The sequence below is a fragment of the Anticarsia gemmatalis genome, chromosome Z (assembly GCF_050436995.1).
Source record: "Anticarsia gemmatalis isolate Benzon Research Colony breed Stoneville strain chromosome Z, ilAntGemm2 primary, whole genome shotgun sequence".
Lineage (NCBI taxonomy): Eukaryota > Metazoa > Arthropoda > Insecta > Lepidoptera > Erebidae > Anticarsia > Anticarsia gemmatalis.
In genome coordinates, this window is record NC_134776.1 from 11,969,201 (window position 1) to 11,981,821 (window position 12,621).

The 12,621-nt window shown below is 36.5% G+C and overlaps 1 protein-coding gene across 2 annotated transcripts in view; it reads left to right on the forward strand.

Moving 5' to 3' along the window:
• Positions 1-11,873, forward strand: part of mirr (iroquois-class homeodomain protein mirror) — a 45,826-nt gene extending 33,953 nt beyond the window's left edge. For both annotated transcript variants that reach the window (XM_076134884.1, XM_076134885.1), the window contains exons 4-5: positions 8,419-8,717; positions 8,852-11,873. In XM_076134884.1, the coding sequence (XP_075990999.1) occupies positions 8,419-8,717; positions 8,852-9,366 (814 nt within the window). In that variant the 3' untranslated portion in view covers positions 9,367-11,873. The remainder of the gene's footprint in view (positions 1-8,418; positions 8,718-8,851) is intronic.
• The last annotated feature ends 748 nt before the right edge of the window (positions 11,874-12,621 follow it).

Below are 12,621 nucleotides of genomic sequence, written 5' to 3' on the forward strand. Positions count from 1 at the left end.
TACAGACATAGATTTATTTAGACATGAGTGACAGTGTAATAAATTAACGTATAATAATACTTGTTAGATGGTCTTATGTATGTATTGTTGAAGTCGTATCGCATGACATTTTAGTGTATTCTATTAAGTAGGTTTTAAAAAGACTGGCGTATTGCCACCTTACTACACTAAAGCCTTTCCACAGTTGATGATTGAATAATTAAGTTCACCACACTGCCTAGGAAAGGTTTGGTGACTTAACTCTAAAATCATGAAAGAACTGTTCCAACAAGTTCGTTCAGATTATTTTAAACTTATTATATTATTAAAAAGCTTTATCACAGTAATAAATCGTCTTAAACCCGAAGGTAGTAACTACCTTCTCCAAATAATTTAGAACATTTTATTATTGCTCATACCAAATTAGCCTTCCGTGATCTACCCATATTTAATTAAAATAACATTCTTTTGTGTTTTTACCGGAACCGGAACGAGCGAATACCTACAACTCTACTTTCCGAGTTCCTAACTAATTAGTATTATTTATTGTAGTTTACACGCTATAAAATGTGATCGGATCTGAAAGCCGTATAAATGAACATTTACGTCTAGGTGATCAATACAAGCTTTCATGATTTATTTATTCCTGTTTCATGTCGAAAATGCTCTACATTTTACTTGATAAATATTACAACTTGTAGAATAGAAGACATTACAGATTGAAATAGTGAATAATAACTCAAGTTACAATTCTAATTTACAATAGTCCAATAATGCGAGAAACAAATCTTAGATAGGCAAGATTGTAAATGCTATTGAAAATGTCCTCGTGAAGTTATCTTTATCAATGAAGCCGCTTTCCGTCACTGTGGACTATGGTCTTAACCTCTCTTATCCTGAATTGAGACTCGTGCCCATCATAGCAATTGCCTGATAAATTTTCGCAAAGAGAGCGCACAAAAGCATATCTATTGCCACACTTAACTGTCAACATTAGGTTCTAATATGATAAAGAGCAATCTTATCATTATTTACGAGGTATATAGTTCAATTATAGTCTTGATATGAATATTCAAAGCTTCTGAATGAAATTATGAAGATAAATAAGTAGCCGATCCTCGTTTCAAAACAGCTTACAATTTAACTAATACTGATTCAATCTGTTTAACTGCATAGGTATCGTTTATAAATTTATGTATGAATGTATGTCTATATTATTAAATATTATTTTATTATGATGCTATCGCGTTGACCACCTACTTAGCAGCCATCAAAGCTACTTCGTTCAAAACAATCAAAGTAATTTATAACCGTCGACATTCAATATCATGTAGTCGCAAATTTACTGGTGATCACTTTGATTTTAATTATACATCACAACATTATTATTGTTATAATTATAAAATTAATTAAAACGGTTCTGTGTAGTATCACATACATTAATATTATCAACTACGCAAACGACCGGGTCAAGATACAAGTTTAACAGAAAAATAATTTGCCACCGATAAACACCGTAATTTATGCCTTGTTTTTGTACAGTTTGGACAAGAAGAGATTGCACAGAATCATTTAAAATAATAAGAATATTCATTAAACTTCATATGTTTTCAATAAACAGTAAATATTAATGCCATCAAAAACATCCTGTAAAAAACCTCAAGTCTCGCAGCGTAAAAAGTGGTGAGATCTATGTAATACCAAGTCGATTAATCTGTTTAGTCTATACTGAAAGGACCTTCTGTCTTAAGTTATTACATAAGTTATTATCATGCCAATATTAAAAATATTTCACGTTTAAAACAAATAAATCGACCTGGCCATCGCATGATTTGATTATTAGTATGTACCACACTGCACAGCACGACGGGCCAGCAACCGAATTCCTCACTAGGGTCCTTCCGAATATAATGATTGAGATGAGTATCTTAAAGAAATTAATGCTCCTGAAATTTTAATGGCGAATTTGTGTTTTCATGCGATGACCAAGTCGATTTATTTGTTTTAAATGTGAAATATTTTTAATATTGGCATGATAATAACTTATGTAATAACTTAAGACAGAAGGTCCTTTCAGTATAGACTAAACAGATTAATCGACTTGGTATTACATAGATCTCACCACTTTTTACGCTGCGAGACTTGAGGTTTTTTACAGGATGTTTTTGATGGCATCTCACTTCTTTTTGTAAGTCCAATTTGTATGGAAAGACGGTTATTTTTTTCATAATTCAACATATTTTCCTATTGAAATGTTGTTCAGTTTCATGGGCTAAACACTCTTAAGTTATGCCGCATACAGTAGGTACCTATGTACACCTATTATTTTCTATTATACTACAGTAATAATTAATTCATTAACTGCAAATGTAACCTTGTAATCCTATATAAATGTATAAGATTACAAAGTTATTCTTGCAGTTAATGTATTTAGAAAACTGGACTGAAATGAGAAAATATTGAAATTTTCCCATGATTAAGATACTAAATTCTATTTGTATTCTAAATTTGAAGCTTCTAAGTCTGCTAGAAATGCCTTAGACTTTTGATGATCGGTGAGTCAGTGAGTCAGTGAATCAGTGAGTGACAAAATTCAAAACTTTAACAAGTTGTCATTCTTAAAGTACTGGTTCAAATTGACTGAAATTTTCAAAATATCGTGTTCATACAATGACTGATAAGTCGCTAAAAATTCAGGCTTCTTGTTTTATCCACAACGAAATTATAGGGGGTCGAAAATGGCCTGAATTGCTTCGAGAAAAGATAGTACGGCCGTGCCGCTTTTTTTTGCTCGACTTGCGGGGGCACTGCCGTGCCCCCAGATAAGTAATTATGTCACATTGCATCGAGTATTTATCTGAGGACGAGAAATGTAAAACCGGCAATTATTACTTTTATTATCAATTTCATCCATACATCTTTGTCTAGCTAATTTATATTTATAAGTATTGATTAATAAGTTTTATACCTTGTTATGTATCTATATAAATATTTTGATTATTTCAATCGGATCCGTGCAAGTGAATACAAAAGCGTAAATAGATTTAAATAAATCTGTACCCACCCTTGTTTAAACATGCTATGTGACGAAGATTGAACGCTTCTTAATGTCTTTATGTAGCGAGACTATGTACCATTGCCTTAAGTGTCACCGGAAGCGAAGCAGGTAATTTAATATTTTAAAATAAAAGCAATTTAAAACGTTACCCCTTGTTACAAAAACAAAGATGGCCGAAGTACCGGTGGTGAGTTTACGCTTCGTTTGTCACGTGACATGCGCCGCCCAAGCCTCTAGATAACACGCCCTTCATACCACCTAACTTAACGATTGGCCCTTATTTAACTTCCACCGCCGAAAATATTCGGTAGGTAAGCCACGCCGGATTGTTACAGTCATACCTTGCGATTAACGCGATCATTTATGTTTTAGGCTGTAAACCGGCGCGGCGCGGACTCCCCCCGGCCGCAGTTGTTTCTATTAGGGGTTTTTGTGCATGAAGCTGACCAATTAGTCGTCGGATAGCATGTTCGGGTGGCAGCTATCGGCTAACATGGACGCGTGCGGTTCGCCGTAATAGCGCGTTGCCGGCTCGTAATGAGTTTTTGGCGTGCCGCGCCCCTACCACCCTATCTACCCACCAATATTTAGGACCTGTATCGTACCTTTTAAAACTTCGTCCATAACCCGAGATTGGTCGTTGCGTGCGCCCATTTCTATATTACGACGACGAATAATTAGCTTTATCTGATATCATTTTTACGAACATGGTAATTTACTTGTAGCATGAAAGCCGAAGTTTGTGTTGAAAACGATCCTTCTTTTCTAAATAATTTTATATTTATTGACCTCGGTGAACCGACTGACATAAGGCCATTATATCAACTGGAAATGTTTAAAATATGCGATCTTAAAGGTGAAATCAAAAAGGTTCAGACGATAGTATCGAGTTTACTCGGCAATTTGGCTTAAAAACACTTGAAATGTTTTGGAATGACACGAAATACGATATTGCGCTATGAGATACAATCTCAAAGCGTTTTTACACAAAAACTGTCACCGTGCATTAAGCGCCTCTTTTAAATTTCATAGTTGGTGGATTACAATGTTGACGAAATCCCTGGAGCGTATGAAAAAGGTGTACATCTATTACCTCACAAAATATGGCACCGTGTAATTTTATATGGGTGCGGACGATGTCATTGGTAAATTCAAACTGTAGAGAAACATTATATCCTGAGGCTTGTTAACTTGCTAGGCTACGTGAGTCGGCCGCGGGCGGCATGATCACTCACACAAAACCCACTCCGTACACTGACTACGCTGACTACAGTGCTGCAGTGTACTGTTACAACACCATGTACATATCTGTTTCATTTGTTAAATGATTAGTTGAAAGTAATTGTCATGGTGACACAATACATAGTAGAAATTAGAAATGTTGTGCTAGTGGTTAATAAAAACGTATGGTTGATTACATTAGTCACAGATAGGTTGGGATATGATTGCTTTTTTTACAATCGTGATTACTAGTGTAATATTAATGTTTATTATATTTTCTAATAACAAGGCCTGAATAATCAACTGAAATTAAAGATCGATAGGATATCTAAACATTATATAAATTCAGAAATGAATTTCCTAATTATATTATTGAAAGCCTCGCTTCTATGCCTCTAACAAAAGTGATTCATTTTAACTTACTTAATCTTTCAAATACTTAGTTCTAATAAATATTAAATAGGTGCCCTATTAATATTTTCTCTATGTACTTGACGTAAGAAATAGTTTTTAGATATCAATTTAACTAGATTATGGTGACTCAATCATCGTATAGTTACTTTATCAAAGTTAAAGCAAGAATCCGAATACAAAAACTCGGAGTAAGCATACGAGCGACAATCGTAACAAAATGACGCAGGTGCATTTCTCGAACACCAATTGATAAGAGTCTTGACAAAAGGCTTACCACCTGCACAGACATGAACACTGAACTACAATAAATGTTTTTAAACCTATTCGATTATCGTCTACAGATTGCATCAATTAATACTCTCCGAATCCTCCAAACTATCGCACTTCCCATTTGCTAATAACAAGAGCATTTAGCCCAATAATGTAAATCGATTGCGTCGGTTTAGGCGGACCGCATCATTGCAAATCAGGACGGCATTATCCCGACATCCATTAGCAATAACAATTGCACACTCATGTCAACATACCTAGTTAAATATAGCCTCGAATTTAAGAGAAATTCGCCCACAAAGTGTGAACTTTGTCATGTCGTTTTACATAATACATACTAGCGTAATCGTGAGAGTTTTTGCTAACAGTGAGGTGTTTTACGTAAACGGTCTAATTAAACACGACAGAAACATGTGCAATGAAATTTTAGATCGGCCCCGGAGCCGGTCGGGTACATTCGAGCTGAGAGGCCGACATTGCTGTATTAGCACTTGTCTAGGCTCCGCGCCGGTTTAAAAGAAGCTCGATTTCGCTCTATCTTTTTATAACTTATACTTTTTTCTTTAGTTACATTGTCTAAACATGTCTGTTATTTAATACACGCGATACTCGTTCCATTTCACTAATATATATAGTATCTAATGTATAGACAATTATTGTTATAAAGATTTTTAACTATGAAACTCTACTTTTATAAAAGTTTGTTGTGATTAATAGCCAGTATCCGTCAACTACTGCCTATCAGACATTGACACCTAAAATGATTCATAGAGACCGATTTGTGTTTTTAGTATCTAAAATAAAATGGAAACTAAAAAATTTGGTTCCGGGTTTAGAATAGGAACTATAAAACTGAGTAAATAAAACTTAACGTTGTAAGCAATCAAAAACTAATCTTTCTTGAAACATTACTTATTTTACTCAGACGCACTGAGAAATAAAGAAACATATCATATCCATAAATAACATTCGAAACCAAATGAACACCGACTGAAATCATCACCACTGCGAACTTTAAAAACGTAACAAGCTAAAACCTACTTACGTATTTTTTTCCTTGTTTCGTATAGTCAATATAGAAACAACATCAGATGCATTGCTTCCGTTCATTCGTATTTCTCCATGTGGTACATTTGTGCGAGTGTCACAGAAACCTAAGCCTGTTAGGTGCAAAGCGATGCAATTCGAACCTCTTGTTTAAGCCGCTTTGGGTTTGATGCGTACTTTTTTGCATTTATAAACCAGGGAACCGAACGTTTGTACTCACATCGCATTTTTTTTCTAGAAATCTGCATTTATTGATCCCGACACTGTTATTCGCATGCGATAGAAGCGAGTTGTCACTTTTGAAAGTGCTTGCTTTTGCCGGTATAGAGAAGACATTATCTTTTTTAGAAGTTAAGTAACTCAAATGTAGTGTAATGTGTAGTTATCTAAAAAAAATAATGAATAGGTATCTTGAATTAAAACATTTTTACTTTATGTAATCATTAAAAATTGGGGTAACAACGTAGTAAAAAGTAATAGTATCTTCAATTGAACGTTCGAATATGACCGCCATATGACTACGAAAATATAACAAACAAACAATCGTGACCGCTGCGGCCCATTCTTTTACCTTTATTCCATTATTATGACTCCCAATTCACGCCCCGGACCGCCCGCTTTTATTATGACCTGCTGCTCTCCTACATAATCTATTGCTCATTCCAAAATGTTGCTAGCAACTCTCCTACGTATCTCTCAATAGTCTCAATTCAGACTTCAAAATAATGTACTCAGTTAAACATAAATATGGTGAACTATTTATGAATCGGTGCATAAAATTTAAACGATGAATTAACCGCAGCACCAAAGGATTACTTTAATAACAACGACAGAAAGTACGAGCAATATTTTTGTGTTTATCTCATTTTTATGAGTTTAAGTAGGAAGCATGAGGTGGCGAGAGAGATAGGGATTTAATTGAAGGCGAGGCGTTGGATGGGAGGGGTGGGTAGCCGCAGCCGCCCGCCGGCCACGCCGCGGGGGTAGCAAAATAATAAAAAAATGAAGCTCGCAGACCGATCCCCCGCGAGCTCGGATGCCGTGAAAGTGGCACGCCGTGGATAAATGAAGCTTTTTTGTTTGTAGAATACGCCTAAGCTTGGCGTCGCTCCACTTTCGTATTGTCACTCCAATTCTATGGATGTTAGTTCATTCATAGAGCTCGCTCCGTCGCAGCGTCATTAAATTTATGTCGCCTTTACGCCGCGTTTTCACCACAAATTATCATATAGTGCTCTCACACAAGCCTTTATTTTCCTACACTTAACGAAGCTCAGTTTTAAACCGTTACAAGTTGTTAATCAACATAACGCATAGAAACCGACGCAACTGCCAGCGCCATAAATGAAAATAGAATCAAAATGGGAAAGAGATTGTCTATCATATTTATTTACGAGAATCTCGTTCAATGGGGATCGAGGAGAATTAAGTCAACAACGAACTTAACAATAGAGAGAGCTAGCTCATTTGGCGAGGAGGGCGTTAAAGGAAGGCCTACCATATTGGTTGCAACCAAAGGTTCAAAATCGATTGGCTGATGGAAAGCAAAGGGGCCCTACCCGTCACTTCTGCGATTTAAGTGACAGTTTTATTAATTTCCTACTACTCATCCCTGTTTTCCACCCTACTCAGTTTCCGACACCATTGCACAGGCAGCATATGGTCCCGCCAGTGTTTGTACCAAACTCCCCAACTGAAACGTTATAAAAATGTACAATCAACAATATAATAAAAGGTCGCGTAGAGCAATTAAATTTGTATGTTAATGTATTTTAAACCAAATTATTCATTTTATTAATCTTAATACTTATAACTAATGACTTTTAATTTACTGAATCGGTTTTCCTTCTGTAGCATTCGTGAAAGTAAATTTACAAAAATATTGTACTCACTGAACGTCATTATGCATTTATGTAAACAAGTGACACGCGCCTTGAATGAACTTCATTAGAATGCACATTATGGATAGTGAGTTATAAAGATAGTAAATAACGGCGCATGGTTCAACAAATGCGTATAGACTACAGCCGTGTCTCAGATAAGCTACAGCTTAACGCTGGCACAGCAGTCGGTGGCTTATCTCGATTTCAATTATTATGCTGGCGCTTTCATTGGTTCGGTGTGGCGATCAAGCGGGACGGCGCGATAGGGATTGGGGCGGTCTCGTTCCACGTTATCTGAAATCTCGCCCAAATCGGACTCTGCCATTATATTATGCTAGATTGTATTTCTCGAAATTAACACTTGCTTTTCCCATAATATAATTATGCCAAACCGTATCTAATCAATCTGACAGAAATAATAATAATAATCTGGCTTTAAAGACTTTTTTTACGAAGCTAGCGAGGGAGATGAATAATTCAAAAGACTTTGTTGTCGTGGTTTGTAGTCTTTACTATAAAATTAAAAAAATATATTTCTTTCATTAGGTACGGGATGGATCTAAATGGCGCACGAAGAAAAAATGCAACGCGGGAAACCACTAGCACATTAAAAGCATGGTTGAACGAGCACAAGAAGAATCCGTACCCAACCAAGGGTGAGAAGATAATGTTGGCGATCATCACCAAGATGACACTCACTCAGGTGTCCACGTGGTTTGCAAACGCGCGCCGCCGTCTCAAGAAAGAGAACAAGATGACATGGGAGCCAAGGAACAGGGTCGATGATGATGACAATAATAATGATGACGATGATCACAAGAGCAACGATGGGAAAGATGGATTAGGTACGTATTGTTTTTTAAATAAGTAGTATAGAGATTTGATTTTGACTTTAGGGATAATGATGACTTATAGACAGAAGTACTGCGAACATACGTTGGTGTTTTAGTCTTTACTAAGGATAGTTATTTTATTTTAGATGGAAAAGACTCAGGAACTGGCTCCAGTGAGGATGGAGATAGACCACAACAAAGATTGGACATGCTTGGTCAAAGGACCGAATCAGAGTGGTCCGAATCTCGCGCCGACAGCGGCCCCGAATCACCTGAGCCTTATGAGAGGCCCATTCACCCAGCCTATCAGCACTTACCCTCCCGCGCACCGCCTGGCAGCACACCAGCTTCTGCTAAACCAAGAATATGGTCTCTGGCAGACATGGCGAGCAAAGAGGGCGAGGCCCCAGCACCGCCTTCTTCTGCATCTGCTTTTTATCAGACGGCAGCCGCTGCGGCGGCAGCTCGATTAGCTCATCCTTATGGCCGACCTGAGCTGTACAGGGGCCTGTACCCTCCAACCCACCCGGCGGACGTCGCTCTGCTCGAGTACTCCAGGTCGCTAGCGCTGGCCGCGCCCGCGCCCGCGCCGCCTGCCCCGTCGCCGTCCTCGTCCTCCACCTCGTCGCTGGCCGAGCCGCCACCCCCTCCCCGCGCCTGACCGCCAGCCCCCCGCCCGCCGCTGGCGCATCGACAATAACTGCGATCTCTCTCGATGAGTGCTGCTGCTGGGCCTTCTCAGCCTGTAAATAGCGATAGACTAAATAATATAAATATGTATACATACGTATAAATACGTGATAATAATTATTATGCACCGGTAGAGAAGCTTAGATTTGTGATAGTGGACACATATGCGAGCGGTGCGAGAGAGCCACCGCCGCCGCCCGCGCCGTGAGGTTGACAACTCGCAAACGACGTCGACGCGTGCGCCGACCGACCGACAATACTAGGTGCTAATACAAGTTGGACCTTGCGACATGTTGCTGTAGTTATTATTGGAGGTGGTTAAACGAAGTGATTTCATTCAAAAATAGGTATTAATATGTGTTAAGTTTCTTATAGATAAACAACACTGTTTTAGACTATTATTTGTATGTAGTGTAAATTATTATTTTCAAATATTCTCTTTATATTTAGTGCCTAATTACGTCCAGTGTTTCTATTGTTTGATAGTTTCATTAAATATCTAACATTCGAATTTTAATATTTATTGATACGAGGTCAGTAGTATAACGAGTCGTTAATGTAAGGTTTTTTTATCTACCATATATCAATAATAATTTATATCAGATTTATTGAAGATTTCGGAAAATCTGTGTAGTTTTTTCTAGTCAGAAGACTATGATTGTCTGTGTTAAACATTTATGAAATTACATACCTATTACTAATTAATCAACTTCTCACTTAGTTACTAATAATTTCTCGCACAATAAGGCTGGCAAAACTAAATAATATAACACTATGTAAAAGCATCACCGGAACGCAAAAAAAGAAAATGCTTGTTTGAACAATGATCCCTAAAAACGCTACGGTACAAAGTAGACGAAGTCGACAACTTTTAAACCATGTGGGAGCAGCGGAACGTGAAATGCGGAAGAGCGGCTTGCTGCGAAATTAATATAATTAGAGTCCGAATAAAAGTTTCCCGCTGTAGTACATAATTGTACGAAATTTATTGTACAATTAAAATATCTAGCATTAATGTTAACTTTTGTTTGCTTCGCCCCTTTATAAAAAAGTTAAACAAACTGCTTAGTTACGCGCGTAAACAAGTTTTAATTTCAAATGTATTTCATTTTACATAATAATATTGTTATGTTCACATGGCAATCCCTTTATTGTTCTTTGTAATGGTTAGTGGCATCGCTAGTTTTTTCTTAGTGAATACTTTTTATACCATTCACAAGTTAGCACTTACTTGTGTGTAGATAGATATTTTTTAAATCTACATTTTAATTAATGCGGAGAGCTTTTTATCACATCACCTAACCTTATTCAATAGGAAATGTTTACTTCTAATTGCATAATAGGTTTAATAAAACATTCAGTTAATTACTTTTAACTAAGTATCTGTCATATCAAAATTGCCGCATCGCGGTATTTAATTATTCAGTATATTATGAAAGCCGCTATAAAGCTCATTTGTCTGAGGCTAATTGATCACACTAGTAGCTTTTGCTGAACACTAACCACTCGCATTTACATTAATAACTTAGTCGATATTGGATAGAGCTTACTTTGGAAATAAGCGTGTTGAGATAAATCGAAAGTGAACAAAGGTAGTCTTTCAAGAAAAGATTCGTGCCGATAACGTTGCATAACCAATTGCAAAAGAAGCCTAGTTGGTAAAGAGGGTTTGCACGACAAATACGTGAGAGTACCGCAAAGATTTCGCGAAGACAGATAAATTCAACAAATATTTATGTCGCCATACCATTTGGGGCTCGCTGGGTCGATACCTCGTAATCGCTCAGCCATCGAATATCGCCTTCCACGCTTGCCAGCCTTACTGTGGACGGAAATGTATTATCACCTAAACATTTACCCAAGATTTGTCACCATTTTGTCATAACTACATAAAAAATGGCCTTGTATAATTGTAAACGTTAAAAGAATGTACATTTACATCTTCAATTTGTTTCTAAACATTGTATAATATTTTTTTCAATATTGTAGAGACTGAAAGTCCAAAATTGAGTCTATAGTTTTGTACATACGTCACTGTTGTAAGTATATATTGTAATAATAACGTGAGTATTTAAGAGAGGTAAATGCAATAAATTTTCTGTATTACATAGAAGTCCTTTTGATGTACATAAAATACGGATAGAAGACGTGAATCTTCAAAGTAGTTATATAAACAACGAAGTATATTCGACTATACATAGATTCCCAGGGACACGACGACTGTATATTTTTCAACAAATATCATACGCATACATTCTCGATTCACTTTACGATAATAAGAACATTGTAATATCTCTCTAGAGTATCATTGAACAGTTTGTAGAATCGGACACTATCTTAACATAAATGGGTTAAGTTAAATACAAAGTAACTGTTGTTAAAAATTATTACGTATTGTATTATTTTGTTAGCTTCAGACGTCTTTTAACCGTTTCCCCCAGAAAGGTGTGTGAATAGATGCAATAAAATTTAATACAGAAATAATTTTTGTGGTTTTTTTTCTTCTTTACCTACTAATCTACATACATATGAAATAGTGTTTCAATTAAGTTGAGCCTGAATCACATTGGAAGAATTTGAATGGCCACTCAAGCGTAGGAGTAAAAAATGTTCGGCTTTTGTATGAGAAGTTACCGCTGCGGCGATGGTTCACTTAGTATCAATAATACTACAAACGAGATGTATTAACCAATCAATAAGAGCTCTCACTCGCCGAACTGACGCGGCGAACGGTTTCCAAACAACCGGACAACACAAAACCAACATTTATTTTTATTATTCGATTGTTCTACAATGACCCACTAACATTTAAGTTCTCATGGGTTAAATCGAAATAACACAACACACTATGGTAGATCAGCTTACTTGTTCGACGTAAAAAATAACATAATCTCTTTGAAAATTAATTATTCACTTGTTTTCGTCTTATCACAAATGTAATGCTTAATAGGTAAGTAATGAAACAACTCTCTGACGTGAAAAGTAAATAGACTTAAGAACTATTGTTTACCCACTTACTCTACATTTTAGCTCTACATTATATTCAACAAAGTTCTTCATAATAATGGTGTATTTTTCCTCGTAGCTTGAAGAGCAAACAGACAGTAAGTGGGTAAGTGAAAATACAAAGTGTTTAAGAACTATTGTCAAACAAAAGACTGCACGCTAATGGCAGATACTGATGACGACCGACGAGAGAAAGTGTTTAACAAAGAACATTAACTGC